At 42.8% G+C, this 18086-nt stretch overlaps 1 protein-coding gene across 3 annotated transcripts in view; it reads left to right on the plus strand.

Moving 5' to 3' along the window:
- Nucleotides 1-18086, plus strand: part of ITGA7 (integrin subunit alpha 7) — a 169981-nt gene that overhangs the window by 64496 nt on the left and 87399 nt on the right. For all 3 annotated transcript variants that reach the window (XM_075852163.1, XM_075852161.1, XM_075852162.1), the window contains exon 2: nt 17779-17906. In XM_075852163.1, coding sequence (XP_075708278.1) covers nt 17779-17906 — 128 coding nt within the window. The remainder of the gene's footprint in view (nt 1-17778; nt 17907-18086) is intronic.

Here is an 18086-nt window from a genome sequence, read left to right on the forward strand (position 1 = left end):
GAAGCAACGGAACCTCTGGAGGCATCATGGGGGAGTCAGAGGAGAAAACACCAAGACGTTCAAGTCGTCGTTCCCTGAGACGTCGGTCAAGTCGTACCGCTAAAGCCATAACCTGGTCTAGGGAGTCAGAAGAGGGGTAGCTAACTAGCAGGTCTTTCAGGGCGTTCGACAGGCCCAACCTAAACTGGCACCTTAAGGCAGGGTCATTCCACCGAGAAGCTACGCACCACTTCCTAAAGTCAGAACAATACTCCTCAACAGGTCTCTTACCCTGACGTAAGGTCACCAGCTGACTCTCGGCAAAGGCAGTCTTGTCAGTCTCGTCATAAATGAGTCCGAGAGCAGAAAAGAAAAGATCAACGGAGGAAAGTTCAGGGGCGTCAGGAGCCAAGGAGAAGGCCCATTCTTGGGGCCCCTCCAGGAGCCGGGACATAATTATACCCACCCGCTGGCTCTTAGAACCTGAGGAGTGGGGCTTTAAGCGAAAATAGAGCCTACAACTCTCCCAAAAGGAGAGAAAAGTCTTCCGGTCCCCTGAGACGGTTACCGGTCAGGCAACTTGAGATGGGGTTCAAGAGGTGAGGTGAGGGGCACTACCATGGTAGCATCAGGCTGGTTGACCCTCTGAGCCAGGGCCTGGACCTGTAGGGAGAGACCCTGCATTTGCTGAGCCAGGGTCTCAAGGGGGTCCATAGTAGTGTCAAGGACCAGGGTAGACTAGGTATATGGGCTTGTGAATATGTAATGATGGGGGTAGAGAAACAGACAAGTGAGCCCTAATCTACCCGCCACTCAGTCCCTGCCTACTTGCAACGACCCGCCCTAGGCGACGGGGTACAACTGGGCGACGGTTCCTACACTCAATAAGTGAATGACAGACAAACAGACAAGGGAACACAGAACCTAAGGGAAACGGGGCAGTTGCCCACGGCAACACCGTGAGCAATAAGAGTAGTAAACGAGCCGAGTCAAATCTGGAGAGTACGAGGTGCCAAACGCAGAGCAGGAGAGTAGTGAACAAGCCGAGTAAAACCAGGAGAGCATGAGGTACCAAACGCAGAGCAGGAGAGTAGTCAACAAGCCAGGGTCAATACGAAGCAGGGACAAATAGTACAAGAAGCTGCAGCAGGGCCAGGAAACCAACAGAGAAGATTCACAAGCAAGGAGGAACAGGAAAGGCAGGTATAAAAAGACAGAGGGCGGGAGCTAGCTCCGTCTGGCCAGGCTGCGATAGGCTCTCCCACTCCTAAGCCTGCCATCCTGAGTGGTGGAAGATGGAGTCAGTCTCACAGACCTAGAAGCAGGTGCAGACTGATTACCTATGGGCGTTGATAAAGAAGCTGTGCCTGGCAGATCCTTTACACATTGATTGCAGCTTTTGGCTGCTCGTGGAAAAAAAAAGTGGCAAGTCCTTTCTTGCCACAGTTTCCGCCTCTGACCTCCCTTTGAATCAATGGGAGGCAGGAAAAACCTACGGTGCTAGTTTCTGAGCGTTTTTCACTGCATTTTTTGCCTGCGGCCCTTGCATTAGCTTCAATGGCTGCGGGCAAAAAATGCTGCAAAAGAAATGCAGAGAAATATATAAAGGCTGTTCAAAATCTGCCTCAAAATCCTAAGGCTATGTTCACACGGAGTATTTTGCCGAGTTTTTTGACGCGGAAACCGCATCGCAAAACTCGGCAAAAACGGGCCGAAAACGGCTCCCATTGATTTCAATGGGAGGCGTCGGCGTCTTTTTCCAGCGAGCAGTAAAACTGCCTTGCGGGAAAAAGTAGCGACATGCCCTATCTTCGGGCGTTTAGGACTCTGACCTCCCATTGAAGTCAGAGAAAGCGTATTTCACAGTGTGCAGGGAGCGTGCAGGGAGAGGAAAATCTGCCTCAAAGTTCCAAACGGAATTTTGAGGCAGATATTCCTTCTCCAAAATACTCCGTGTGAACATAGCCTAAAGGAAATCTGAGGCAGATTTTTTTCTGCCTGCAAAAAATTCTGTCAGAACACGGCCAAATGGCTTGGGGGTAGTCTGGTCAGAGCGTGGCAAAGTAGGGGCCCAGTGCAGGTCTCTACCTTGCTACGTCCCATAGAGTGAAATCTATGCCAGCTAGGAGCTGGCATAGATTTCAGCTATAATTTACAGCAGTTTTCTGGTGTAAATTATAATAAATTTGTAGGCAGTGGTGGCCACGCCCATTTTTTCCAGAGGCCATGCCTCCCTCCAGAAAAAAAAAGCGTGGGGGCAGAATAAGGTCAAAAGTCTTTTGGGCCCTTTTTGTTTTTACGTTGCTACGGGAGAAAACTGGCGTAGAAAGGATGATAAATTACCCCCTATGGGTTCTCCAGTATTTTGTATTGTATAATGGCTTCTTCAGTTTTATATTATATATATATGCTGGGAATTGCACTGCTTGAGTAGTGCAAAGCTGTTTCCTGTTCTTTTCTTAGTGCCAATGTGACCTTTAGAACTATCATTTATGTTTAATCAATTTTTACGTTTTCAAGTTATAACAACGAAAACAGGTCCAATAAACCTGTCACACATAAAAAGCAAATACTGTGTACTAAAAATATTAGAACCAGCAATGAGTTGTGTTTGGCGCAGAGACAGGAGCATTGGTGAGGTATATACTGCCTTGTTTAGAATGGTAATTCGATTCAGAATAGAGCGGTTCTCCCATACAGCGAGAGCCATGGGGGGCAAACTACAAGTCAAGAACGGCAGAGACATCTTCAAACAATACTCAACAAAGTCAACTACTGTAACAACGAAAAGGGGGAATCATAAAAATATAAGGGAAAAGAGAGAGATAGAAGATGGGATATAGAGGAAAGAAAAGATGGAAAAAAAGAAGAGAGAAGAAGGAAATACAAAGAGTGAACGAAAGAAAAGAAAAATGAAAAGCAGGGAAAAGGAACAATGAGAATCACAAAAGTATCCATGGCTGCCAAATTGTTAGGAACCTCGTTGTATCTCCATGCGAAACAGGTAGGACATCTTCCTTTGCCATTTTACCATTGAAGGTGTACGTGTAGTACACCAGTAGCGTTGTATGACAGAGCTGTCAAATAATGATGCAGCAGACTTTTTTTGCATACCATAAAGCCCAGTTATATAGAGAGGAGTACTATCTGAGGGGAATTATAGAACTATAATCTTATGGGAAAAAAGGAAAGACCTAAGTAAACCAGTGTTCACAATTTAAAACAATTGGGCGCTCACGCAATCATATTTTCTTTAGGGAAGCCCCAGTGTTTATACTGGTTGTACCTATTACACTGTTCCCTGGCCAATACGCAGGCCCGATCTTCTTCCTGCCATCTGCTGTCCATCCATGCCTGGTTACTCGTGGCAGTCAGTCAGGAAGGAGAGGATGAAATGAGTAGTGTGCCCAGATGCCACACTCACCCTCATTTACTAATTAGCCCGATGTGCCGCCCACTACTGTACGCTGATGTTTTCATTACAGAATGTTAATTACAGCAATATCCTCTCTTGAAAAACCAAGTGGCTGATGACTGAATGTGGGTTCTCCAATGCCTTTCATTACAAGATTTAGATCTGTTTTTTATGATTATTCCCCAGGTAGTACTCATGCATCACTCTTCGCTTTGGTCTTCCCTGATCCTTAGCTATTGTATAAAATATTCAATTACATCAGCATTGGTCAGAGCTGAAACTATGATCCCCACATCAGTTATTTTGTGATGCATGATGTCCAACAGAAATACTACTCTTTCATATGTAAGTGTAATTTATCAGGAATCAAATTCTCTTACCTTCCTTTTTTGCATGTCTTACCTTTGCCCCATTGCCAAGGGGTTTATCTATGACCTCTCATTACACTTATGGGTGATGGAATAGTAAAAGAGACATTCAATTTAAACCCCCCTTAAAAAAACAAAAAACAAAAAAAAGTAATTTTTCCCCCTCCAGTGCTACTGTTTTTGGAAATACTGGTTATGGAAGAGGAGAGTGGTTCTGACGGCTTTGGCTTGAGTGGTGAGACACCTTGCTTAGACAGAAACCTTCTTCCACTGTTCTGTCTGCACTGGAGGGTAAGCAAGGCTTCTCCCCTTTTCCCTAAATAGTTTCTACCAAATTTGCAGAAATCCATGCATACTTACAAATAGTTTTTTTGTGTCCTTTTTGCGCTCATTCTTTCTAGGTTCATTTATTTAGGTGCATCTCTTAAATGTATATGATTAGGAATATTAGGTTGTGTTCACATATTCTTTGTGAAATACATTTGGCGTATGTGCCGGGAAAGCTTTAGGCGGCTATGCCAAACATTTTCATAGGTTTAAGGACAGAATTTAATCTCCCGGTAAATTACTTCTTCCAATATATTCAACCGATATATGTTTTTGAACCGAAAAAAATCCTTCTTTGAGTTTAAAATGTATGTCCTTTAAAACTTGTTGAAAAATAAAGGTAAAAAGGGGTTTTCAAGTTGTGCTATTTATTTGTAAAAACCAACCAAATGTATTCAAAAATTACAAGGATAAGTGATATAAACAGTTTTTAAAGTGTTATTAAACTTTAAAAAAACTTTTGACAGCACTGAAACCCCCACCGATCGCTAAAGCGAAGTGGCAGAAGCGCTCGGGTGAGTTCTGTGCCGCTTCGCTTCTGGACAGCTTTCCTCAGAAAGCCAAGCGAGTGTTTGGCTCAATGGAAAGTCTATGGGTCCATACACCGATCAAAACTTCTGACATGTCACTGTGATATGTCAAAAGTTTGTTTAAAAGTTTAGTTACCCTTTAAGAATAATACAAAGTCCCTACATTATTTCCGTCCACAAGGTAACCCAATTTTATACTATACAGAGATTATATTGTACACCAGAATTTTTATATAAACAGCAGGATTGTATATTCTAAAGATGAATCATGTCCTTAGTTCATGAATTCAAAGGGGGTCTTGATACATTTACTATGGAAATGCCCCAGATTATATAGATATTGTGTGGAAATAAAAGTCACTCTAATAAAGATTTATAAAATGCATATTCCAATATGTTTACTGGGTTGTATTTTTCAGATATACATGAATAAATGAAAAAGAAATGTATAGATATTTTGGGATCCCTGAATATAGGTAGTAAATAATCAGTAAATACTGGATCTCCACACACTCCGACAAAAAAGCTATGGAAAAAAGCGTATCTTTGTATTAAAAATGGAAAAATCGACTATACTTCAAAGAATAAGGGCCGCCTATTTTTTTTATATCTGGGGTCTCTGGCCTAATATTTAATCTGGGATATATATATATATATATGTGGATGTTTGTTGTTTTTTGCTTGCGCTCAGTGGGCATAGGGAGGGAGGGTTGGGCGCTAAATCTATAAGGCCTAGTTTACATGGAGTATTTTGCAGGCAGAAATAAATCTGGCTAAAAATTCCTGAAGGAATTTTGGGGCAGATTTTGACCTGCCTGCACTTTTTTGCCACAGTTTTCACAGCGTTTTTAGCAGCGTTTTTTACCCATGGCCATTGAGGACCGCATGCAAAAAACGCAGCAAAAAACGCAGCAAAAAACGCTTTTTCTGCCTCTCATTGATTTCAAAAGGTGGAACTGTGGCAAGAAAGGACATGCCACTTTTTTCCCCGCGAGTGGCTAAAAAAAACCACCACTGCCTCCCATTGAAATCAATGCAATGCAATTTTAACCGTTTTTTGGTGCTAATTCCGATGTGGTTTCCGGGTCTAAACCAGCGCCAAAAAACTCAGTGTGAACTGTGCCTAATTGTAGATTTATGTCTGTTTTGTTGAAAGACCAATATGATTACTACTGGAGATATATGATGTCTATTGTTAATTATTTAAATACAATACAATATATAATGAATAAAACATTTTTAAAAAGCTACTCTCCAGCCCTTTTCACGAAATACTTCCCCCTGAATTTGCAGAAATCCATGCAGACTTACACAAAGGTGTTTTGAATCATTGTTGTGCTCATTCTTTCTAGATTCATTGATATAGGTGTACCTCTAAGGGCCTGTTCAAACGTGGCAGAAATGTTACTGCAGATTCGTTGCGAATTTGCAGCAACATTTTCATATTTGACAGATAATTCAGACGTTGCGGATATCACAGCGGACTTGCCGCAGATTTCATCCTTTGAAATGCAAAAGCTGAAATCTGCAGTGAAATTCTGCTGCTTCTCCACAACATAATGTGCATGCTGCGGAGTGAAAATTCTGCACCGCAGCCTAAATTCCGCACTGTTATTGTCCGCAATGTCTAACCTAAGTTTCCTAAAAATGTGTAGAAACAAATTAAAAAAACGTCTGCTGCAGATTTCCACTGTGGACTGTCCGCAGCAGAATTCAACAGTAATTCCTCCATGTCTGAATGTGCCCTTAAAGGTAAATGATTAGGAATATTAAGCTTTTTTCATATAGCGTTTGTAAAATACGTTTGGCTTATGTGCTCGGGAAAAGCTCCAGGTGCATATGCTGAATGTTACCATAGGGCCCTATTAATCCAGCGTTTGCCAAAAGGGTGTCTTATTGGCAATGTCAGCTTCCTTTTTTTTTTTGTTTCATTGAATAGTGTAAGGGCATGTTCAGACGTGGCAGAATTTTTCCGTTGCAAATGTTGGTGCTGATTTGGGGCAATTACGCAACGATTCTGCACTAACATTTGCATATTTGACAGGTAATTCAGACGTTGCAGAATACACAGCGGACTTGCCACAGATTTCAGTTTTTGCATTGCAAAGGCTGAAATCCGCAGTGAAATTCCGCTTCTTCTCCGCAATGGAATGAGCATGCTGCGGAGGGAAAATTCTGCACCTCAGCCTGATTTCCGCACAGTTATTTTCTACAACGTCTGAACTAACTTTCCTAAAAATGTATAGAAACAAATGTAAAAACGGCTGCAGCAGAATTCCACTGCGGACTGTCCACAGCGGAATTCAACAGCAATTCCACCACGTCTGAATGTGCCCTAAGAGAGAAACACACAGTGCGGTATACTATTTTCTACAATGGGCGCCTATTGGCAACGTATGCCACTGTATGCCGATACAGTTACATACGTCACAGTCTTCCGTCGGAGGCATTCGCCGACTTGTGAACAGAGCCTTATACGTGAACTAATTCTTAATAACTTTGGTGAAGTATTTCAGTGAATCTTTTCTGTCTAACCTGATTGCCTTTTCCTTTGAATGGGTTTTATGTATTACTACATTTCTCCTGCTGTGGCTTCTACAACAAACCCCCCATATGGTTGCATAACTCATGCACAATTTTTTTTTATTTTTTTTTTACTATATAACAAAAAATACAGTAGTATTGAAAACATGGTTTCTTGTCTATTGTGAGCATGTCCTATGGTCCTGTTTCATTCATTGCCGACGTATGACTGCTGGGACCCCCCCAACCCCATATCCAACTAATATGCCATAAAAGTTTGTATTGCGAAAATCAAAACATTCTGTCATTGTGATACGATTGCGTAGCCGTACACTCTTGTAAGCTGTAATGTTGCAATGTATGTTTAAGATATAGAAACTTTGCCATATATATCTGTGAATTGCACGAGTAACCGCTTCATCACAAGGACATTTTATTTAGGGTATTAATCATCATCAAGGATGTTGAACTTTTCTTTTACAATCCATTTCTACATTAAAAAGGTTTTCTTGGAGGTGACACTTAGGAGAGGGTCCTGATCCTTTTTTTCCCACTGTGTCTAATGTGTGATCACTTCTTCAGCAAATATTGGGAACTGGAAGCCCATTGGTTTGGAGATCACTGCGGTCCCGGCTGCCGGACTCCACTTATTTTACACGTAACATATCTGATTGATGTGTTAATGCTGGGAAAACGTCTCTGATGTGTTCAATAAAGCCTTGTTCCATAATACTTCAGTAACATTTTATACGTGAAGTTATTACAGTCCGTAATGCTGCATGAGTATAAATCTCACAGTTCTCTGTTCACTTCCCCTCCTGTCATAGAAGCTGACACTTTATTACAGCTGGACACCGCTGTGCACATCAATCTGGAGCTCCAATAATGCATTTTCCCAGCCTCCCCCTTTCCTTGTTTTCCCACCATTCACTGAGATAGATCTGGATATCCGACTCATTCATTCCTCTCTTCTTCTAGAACTCGCACACTTTTTTTCGTGTAATTGGAAAAATATTCATCTCACAATTTTCTTTTTTCTTTTGTGCCCTCTGATAATTCCAGTTCTTTTCAATGACAGACTTTTAGCACTGTTCGATCTAAAATTTGTGCTTCATGAAAATAATTTTAGCTCGATTAGGTATGAGCATCACATTAAAACTATCGGATTCCTGTGATACTTAGGGCTTATTCAACCGAATGTTGAAATCGTCCGTTTGACGGATGTTTTTTTAAGGTCGTCATGCGGCTTCATGTATTTTTATGTGGCTATCCGCACGGCTTTCCTTGTAACGGACCGTGTAAACAGCCCGTGAAAAAATAGCACATGTCCTATTTTTAGCAATTTTCACGAATCCCTCAAGTCTATAAGGCATCCGTGAAAACGTGTCCCGCACGAGTGTAAATCGGCCATGAAAAACTGCAGTTTTTCACGACTGATTTGACACACGTTCGTCTGAATAAGCCCTTAGGCTACATTCAGACGAGCGTCGGCAATCTTGGACGTGAAAAACGGACGTTTTTCACGTCCGAGGTGCGCCTGTGGGGGACGCGTTGTCACGAATCCCCCATAGACTAGAGTCTATGGAGGGATGCGTGACACGCAGTAAAATAGGACATGTCCTATTATTTCACAGACCCTTCACACGCTCCATCGAAACAACGGTTGTGTGAACGGCCCCATTGAAATACATGAGCCCGTGTGACGCCCGTTGTTTTAACGGCCGTCACACGGATGTAATACACGCTCATCTGAATGAGCCCTAAGGCTCTGTTCACATCATGTTCATGCTTTCTGTCGGAGGTATACGTTTGGCAGATTTCCCAACTTATATAAAACTGCAACGTATGCCACTATATAAGCCACAGGTCAACAACCCTATTCCAGCCAAAGTCTACCATGGCATGCTGGGATTTGTCGTTTTGCAACAGCTGAAGTGCCGAAGATAACTGACCCTGGTATAGGCTTACAGTGACATACTTCGTTAATAGGATCCTATAGTAAAATAAACATATATTGCGTGGAAAATGTTCTGGCGCATGCACAAACGTAGTTCTAACATCCAGCCTTTTCCCAATATAATTTACTGGGCAGCAGGGGCTAATACGATAATACCGGTTATGTTCTAAGATGTAAAAGGTTAACATTGTGGCATGGCTTGTCATGGTACAGCTGTTGGTAGCTGTCTTCATGTCAGCATTCCTGCTGTGTGTGTCAGCGCTGGCTCACTATAGTGGCATCCATGTCTAATTTACCCCATAACAATACACAAAGGTGCTCCTGTTTCCCGGAGGTGTTATAAGTGGGCGTCAGGTTTGAATCACTAGAAGGGTTAGTAGTGGTCACTAAATATTTCACATGCAATTACTCACAATTTATATTATGTTCCTAAAAGAGTTAATCTTGTTATTGTTACACGGCTTTTGCCATTAATGGTTTTGTGGCAGATGTTTAATGTCTAGTTTTTATTTTATGAAGCTTTGTACAAGATATTGCCTGTGGGCATCCATAAGCTAGGACATCCACCACTTGTGCCCCTTCTACTTTTATCTCAGGGATATTCTAATCCCTAGACTATGTCAATGGGGCTCCCATTTAAATCAATGCGACGGTATGATCACACGTACAAAAACAAGTGGCTGAACATTACGGAGATGTTTTCATGGCATTTTTTGAAGCTGAAAATGAAGCTTTTTTTCATTTGAAGCTTCTTGGCTTTTTTTGAGGCGTTTTTCTAGGCGTTTTTCATAGTGTCAATGGAAAATCATCTCCAAAAATGGCTCAAGAAGTGACATGCTCCTTTTTACGGGGCTTTTTTTTACGTGTGAAAAACTACATGTGAACATACCCTAATGCACGCACACATTATGATACAGTACATTTACTATGGTTCTAGTCTTCCCCCAGTACTGCACTTAGCTGTCTTCATATCCACATAAATATATTTTACATGGAAATGCTATTTACAGTAAGAAGTATGGTTAGGACAAGGTCTGACAACAGTAGTCTGCTTGAATACATATGTTCTGCAAAGTTTTTCTGGATTTGTAGCATTGGCTGCTAGTCTAAGACATCTCTCTGTTGGCACCCTCTGTCCAGAAGCAGCTCTTATGTGTCACTGGGTGTGTGTGCCCAGCTGGGCAATGTGTGGGACGTGTTTGTGAGTGTTCAGTGTAAATGGCACGGTAGCCGCCCATTGACAAGTTATGCTGAGATTGTATATAGGAAAATGTTACCCTATGTTGGAAAGTTTAACTCTTCCATTTCTAACCAGGTTTGAAACACAATATCCTTATTTGTACACATATATTATATGCTTCAAAAAGTATTTATTAAACAAGTATCCTCAGTCCATACAGCATTTTCATGATATAACAAAATCTGTTCTTACATTGATTGAAAAGAGTGCCGAATGGACAAAATGGCCATAAGGCAGAGGCGTAGCTAGGTTCTCCAGCTCCCGGGGCAAAGATTCAGTTTGGCGCCCCCCCCCAACCTCTTTCCCGAAATCTCCTTGCCCCTCGCCGTGTTTGTTTTCTCTACCAATCAATGACGTGCCATTTCTTTTTATGTAACTCGAGCATAAAAACATTTGTACATTTTACAAGCAATATAGTTCTATACACAACACCAGAACCAAGCTCAGTACATATATACAGCCCCAGAACCAAGCTCAGTACATATATACAGCACCAGAACCAAGCTCGGTACATAAATACAACACCAGCACAAATACAGCTCAATTTAGTTCAACCCCTGCCGTATAGGTTTGTACGTCGTAAAACTAAAGCTCCCATCATGGCCCGAACAATGATAAGGATATGCTGGGAGATGCTGTTTCACAAAAAATAAATCATATCATAATCACACCACCCATCATCTCGCTGCAGATCATACAGCGACTACAGTGCTGATTAGAGGGAGAATAAACATTTACATTAAGTGACTCACCGGTGACATCTCAGATTCTAGTTCTTTTCATCTCCCTCCGGTCCAGAACTCCATGATGTATTTCTCCCGGTCACGACCCATTTCTGCAGTTTTCTGCTCAGGTGTCTTCAGCTTCTCACTTTTCCAACGTTTCTACACCTATAAACAAAGATAAAGTTCTCATTATACCACACACTACGCTCCTAAATATAATAACGCCATACACTGCACCTCTAATTATAATAGCACCATACATCGTGTCCCACACACACACACACACACACACACACACACACTGTGCCCCCTGTAGATAGTGCCTGCCATAGAGCCCCCTGTAGATAGCGCCTGCCATAGCCCTCCCCTGTATATAGTGTCCCACAAATAACTCCCCCTATAGTGCTCCACAGATAGCCCACCCCTGTATATAGCCCCCTGTAGATATAGCCCACCCCTGTATATAGTGCTCCACATATAGTCCACCCCTGTATATAGTGCTCCACATATAGTCCACCCCTGTATATAGAACTAATTTGCAATGAAGCAAAAAAGAGGGAAGTGCCCTTGTTCCCAGCCAGCTATAGAGATATGAATATATTCAAATATAACTTTTATTAGGTATGAGTTAAACAAACAGGCAGGTAGTTAGACCATAACAAACAATGTTTAAAAGTTAGCTAATGCCGACTGACAGTTGTTAGTTTTGCATCACTCGGATGTAGTCAGTGAAGTAAAGCAATTTCTGTGTCCGTGTATTCCAACAGCGTCTGCAGTATACTGTGGCACACGGATCAGTAACATCAGTAGTTTACTGTCAGTTAGGCATTAGAATTAAAATTAGAACGAAGAACCCCCGACATGTTTCGCTACATTCGTAGCGTCCTCAGGGGTACATATAGGGCATCTCACACGGACACAGAAATTGCTTTACTTCACTGACTACATCCGAGTGATGCAAAACTAACAACTGTCAGTCAGCATTAGCTAACTTTTAAACATTGTTTGTTATGGTCTAACTACCTGCCTGTCTGTTTGTTTAACTCATACCTAATAAAAGTTATATTTTAATATATTCATATCTCTATAGTTGGCTGGGAACAAGGGCACTTCCCTCTTTTTTGCTTCATTGCAAATTAGTTCTTCTTTGTAAAAGTCTTATGCCCACCAGCCTGCTGGGTCTCTCCCTTTTCTTTCTCACCCCTGTATATAGTGCCCCACAGATAGCCCACCCCTGTATATAGCCCCCCTGTAGATATAGCCCACCCCTGTATATAGTGCTCCATAGATCGCCCACCCCTGTATATAGCCCCCCTGTAGATATAGCCCACCCCTGTATATAGTGCTCCATAGATAGCCCACCCCTGTATATAGCCCCCTGTAGATATAGCTCACCCCTGTATATAGTGCTCCATAGATAGCCCACCCCTGTATCTAGCCCCCTGTAGACATAGCCCACCCCTGTATATAGTGCTCCATAGATAGCCCACCCCTGTATATAGCCCCCTCTAGCTATAGCCCACCCCTGTACATGGTGCTCCATAGATAGCCCACCCCAGTATATGGCCCCCCGTAGATAAAGCCCCCCGTAGATAAAGCCCCCTGTAGATAAAGCCCCCTGTAGATAAAGCCCCCCGTAGATAAAGCCCCCCGTAGATAAAGCCCCCCTGTGGATAAAGCCACCCCCTGTAGATAATGCCACACACTTTTTTTATTACAATAAAATAACAAACTATTCAAACTCACCTTAATCCCGTTCCCACGCCGTCCGACAGCAATGGAGACCTGCTCTCGTCTGCGCAGGTCTCCTGGGGGTTGAACGAAGCGTCTATGAAAGGCGCTGATTGGCTGGGCAGAGTGACTTTCCCTGTCAGTCAGCGCCTTTCAGCGACGGAAGCACGATACTGCTTGGATGGGCGGGCATGGAACGTACCCGGTCATTCATTGCTTCTAATTGTACCTGTGTCCTATAGACACAGGTACAATTATAGTGCAGGAGAAGGTGGTGCTGGCGCCCCCCTCTAAGTTGCGCCCGGGGCACAATCCCCGCCTGCCCCCCCTAGCTACGCCCCTGCATAAGGAACCATAAGGAGGGCCATGTGGCCCCCAGGAAGAAAGGGGTTGTAGTGGGAAACCTTAGATAGTTTAGTAGGAATAGGGATAATGCAGCTTAAGGGATTTTTTTTTTTTTTGCTTTGACCAAAATGGACATGGCTTGCGGTGTCAGGTAGTCTAAGGGGGAGGTAAAGGAACAATAGGGGATGGTTGGACCTGAAGGTAGGTATAAGGCAATTGGGTAAGGAAATTAGGGAGGGAGTAAATTTAATTGGGTAAGGGGATTAGTGTAGGGGGATTTAAAGAGGTTCTGTCACCACATTATAAGTGACCTATATTGTACATGATGTGATCGGCGCTGTAATGTAGATTACAGCAGTGTTTTTTATTTAGAAAAACAATCATTTTTGACGGAGTTATGACCTATATTAGCTTTATGCTAATGAGTTTCTCAATGGACAACTGGGCGTGTTTTACTTTCTGGCCAAGTGGGCGTTGTACAGAGGAGTGTATGACGCTGACCAATCAGTGACCAATCAGGGTCATACACTTCTCTCCATTCATTTACACAGCACATCGCTATGTGCAGCTACATACACACACTATAACATTACTGCAGTGTCCTGACAATGAATATACATTACCTCCAGCCAGGACGGGATGTGTATTCAGAATCCTGACACTTCGCTAATACAATCCCGATACTACAGCACAGAAAGCGTAACCATCACGTGAGGTGCCGCAATTGGTCAGGTTCACCCAACTGAGCTGTATAATGTGTTTTAAATAATGTATTTGCCATAATATTGTTGCTCTGTCGCTATTTGTGTTAGATGAGTGAGGGTTTAACATGTGCACTCCTTAAGTCCATTCTTCATGTGGTCACTGATGGACAATTTCCATTTTTCTTCATTGCAAAAATTTTTACATGAAAGGATTGACTTGAACATGAAGTTATGTCCAGTATATAGTCTGCATATATAGTTTTGTTTTGCACATATTCTGCTCTAGAACATTTTAAAGAACTCCATTCTTCTTAAGAATTCTCTCTTAAATAGCAAATATGGTTGCCCAGGCTACAATCTCAGGGACAATGGCTACAGGTACTGCAATGCACACCAATAGATACACTTATAGGCGGGATTCACACGACCGGGTCGTTCCCGAGCCCGAGTGCCGGCCGGTAAAATCGGCCATTCTGCCCGGCCGGTTTGCATAAAGTTATGCATCCGTGCCGGGCCGGGCAGATCCGGACAGTGACATCAGCGGCAGCTCCTGAAGGGGAATCCCCATGTGTTCGGGGATTCCGCTTCAGGAGTTTCCCCTGATGTCACTGCCCAGATATGGACAGAGACATCAAGCGCTCTGTCCAGGAGCGGAATCCCCGAAAACACGGGGATTCCGGAGCTAAAGTGCGGCTAGCACATAGCAGAGCGGGGAGATACCTCCCTGCTCTGCTATAGTGGCGTCGCTGCAGTAGTAGCAGCCGCAGCAGCAGCTGCTGCTACTAGCGGCGCCATCGAAGGTGTCGCCGGGCCAGGGTGCTTTTAACAAGCAGGGGAAGGGAGCCAGCGCAGCGCTCCCTCCACCTGCTGTACACCCCGGCCCTGCCACACAGTGTACAGCGATGCCATTCGTCAGAATGGCATCAACTCCTCCTCCTCACATGCACTCTGCGCTGTGAGGAGGAGGAGATAGAGCGCAACCGCCGGGAAACCCGGCCATCACTCGCAACACATTCCGGTGATGGCCGTGTAATACCCGGCCCCATAGACTTCTATGGGAGCCGGGCGGCCGGGTGCCCGGGCAAAGATAGAGCATGTCCTATTTTTTGACGGCCGGATTTCCCGGCCGTCAAAAAATCGGTCGTGTGAATAGCCCCATTAGGGGTCTATCATTCCTAATGCAGCCGGGTGCCGGCCGATTTATGAACGGCCGGCACCCGGCCGGGAAACCCTGCCGTGTGAATGAGGCCTTAGGCCCACTTCAGTTTTTTCCTTCAGGGTGCTATCCGTTTTTTTTCACTGATAGCACCCTGAACCCATTCATTTCAATGGGCTCATGAACACTTCCGTTATTTTCACAGATCCGTTGTTCCGCTCCGTCAAAAGTAGAGCATGTCCTACTTTTGTCAGTGATTCCGTGACCGTGGGGCCCATAGAAGTCTTCCGTGTGCCGTCCATTTTTGACGGATCCATTGCCCTAGCAACGGCAGGGCGTACCAAACTTCACAGACTACATTACACATTCATTCCTGAAGATGGATGTTGAGAGACTCATAAGCATGGTGCATGATCACCTGGGACATGTAACAAGTTCACATGAAGTTTAATACCTTCCGTTTTTTTAACGGATCCATGAAAAAACGGAAGCCAAACTGAAGCACAACGTCCGTTTAAAACAGAAACACGGAACGGACTTTGAGTACACAAGGAAACCACACGGATACCATAACGGACACACGGATCTGTGAATAACGGCCGTGAAAACGGTGATGGAAGTGTACATGAGGCCTAAGGGTAAGTTCATACGTAGCGTAAATACTACAGATTTTCCGCAATGGATTTCATTACGGAAAATCTGCATCATAATACAATAGTAGCAAAGTGGATTAGATTTGAACAAATCTCATCCACACGCTGCGTAAATGCTGAGCGGAAATGCCGTTCACAAATTGATCTGCGGTGCAGTTTTTAATCTGCTGCATGTCATATGTATTTGCGTAATCGCTGCTTATTTAATTCGGGTTTTCCCCAATTAATTCAATGGGGAGATAAAACCCGCACCAAATAGAAGATGTTGCGTTTTTTTGCGGTGGAAAAGCAGTGATTCTGCCGCAAAAAACACAACTCAAAGAAAAGTAAAAAAATCTTATACATACCCAGAATTCTGTGTTTCTTTGTCCAGGCCGGCCTCCTGGGATGATGTTACATCCCATGTGACCACTGCAGCCAATCACAGGCTGCTGTGGTCACATGGGATTTAATGTCATCCCAGGAGGCCAGCCTGCAGGACGGCAGAGGGACGCATCGCCATGTCCACGTAAGTATTAATTTTTTTTTTTTAAGGGCAGTTTTCTGCAGCGGACATTACTGCCGAAAAACTGGACCACAATTTGGTGTGGTGTTTCGCATGGAATTCCATGGGGCTCCCAGGGTGGAAACACTATGTGCTTTTATGTAGCGTATATGCCCTGTGTGAACATAGCACTTGGCTATGTCATAATATTACATATAATGGTTTACCAAGCTTAGTAAAGTCAATCAGCATCATTCAATACATAAAGTATCCATGGTATTCTGTTCTAAGCATTATTTAATAGCTTTGCTATGTCAAATCAGATGGACATTTGATCTAAAGCAGTGGGGAGATCGACTTCATCCATCGGAGAGATGTATTTCATCACCCGAAGACCAAAGACAGATCTTATGCCACCAATGAAGGCTGTTCTGCTTCTTGCCGGACTTATTGCAGTGTAGCTTTTGCAGATTCTCGATTCTTTTAGCATAAATCGTAACAGGCAGACCTCACATAATCTCCCATTCAAATCCCCAAATCCCAGCAGAGAAGAAGAGGCAACACTAGAGGCAACTACATATCTCCACCCCGATTCAGAGATTAGGTACCAAGTTCACTAAATGCTTGATAGTCCAGAATTTGGAAGACCGCATGGGTGACAGGATGGCCAGATTTTCCATGGTCGTATTTTTCATGTTTGTTTTCATGCTTATTTTGACAGTTACATATTTCACCAGCATCTCATCTTTTACCTGACTGAAGTAAGGCTGAGTTCACTCAAGATGTATTTGTTGAGGTTTTGCTATACAGTTTTTGATGCGTCTTTTTTTAAATTTTATTACAGTAACATATTTTACAATAATAAAAAAAGAACACATCAAAAATTGTGATAAAACCACAGCATAAATGCCTAGTGAGACCTCGCCATAATAACATAATCAGGTTCAATTGTTATATCTAAAATCACTGTATTTTGGGTCCTCTGTTTATATAGTTCCTATTCTATAGCACCAGTGTTGATTATAAAGGTATGTTCACGCGGCTTATTTTCTGACGTTTTTCAGGCCGTAAATGGCCAAAAAATCGGAAGCAGAACGCCTCCAAACATCTGCCCATTGATTTCAATGGTAAAAATGCCGTTATGTTCCCACAGGGCGTTTTTTTATGCGGCCGTTTTGAAAAACGGCCGTGTAAAAGAAACACCCGCGAAAAAGAAGTTCATGCCACTTCTTGAGCCGTTTTTAGAGCCGTTTTTCATTGACTCTGTAGAAAACCAGCTCCAAAAACGACGTGAAAAACGCTAGTTTATTAAAAAACTTCTGAAAATCAGGAGCTGTTTTCCCTTGAAAGCATCTCCGTATTTTCAGAAGTTTTTTAGTAAGTGTGTGCACATACCCTAATAATTTTAGTCCGTTACTTTTATGTCTGTCCTAGTCGGCTTGTTTTGTTATTTGCTGGTATTTTCAGTGTTTTATGCTAGGTTGGGTATGTAGTATTGTGGCCAGTTATTTATGTTGTAAGGTAGTCCTGTTGCATATCTTCTTTTCATTATATATTTTTTTCTTACATTGTGCAAAGAATGTGTCTGTTATTTTAAAGCAAATAGAGTATATTACAGCAAGGGTGTTTTTTTGTTTACAGGCTTTTGGTTGGGGCTCCACAGGCATCGGCATTACCAAATCAGTTTTCAAATAGAACGGGTGGGCTCTATGGTTGTCCGCTGACCGCAGAGGCCAAAGACTGTGAACGGATTGACATTGATGATGGAGGTACAATTTAATGAACACATTATCGTCATTAGTTTACATGTATTTCTCTTTGTTTGAAAAAAATATAACTCTGTGTACAGTGTATACAAAGAACAAGATTGCAGTCAGCTTATCTGTGGTAAATGTGCAGTTTAAAGGGGTTTTGCCATAATCTTTATTTATGTGGATAGGTGATAAATA

Source organism: Rhinoderma darwinii, chromosome 2 (assembly GCF_050947455.1).
Source record: "Rhinoderma darwinii isolate aRhiDar2 chromosome 2, aRhiDar2.hap1, whole genome shotgun sequence".
Taxonomy (NCBI): Eukaryota; Metazoa; Chordata; class Amphibia; order Anura; family Rhinodermatidae; genus Rhinoderma; species Rhinoderma darwinii.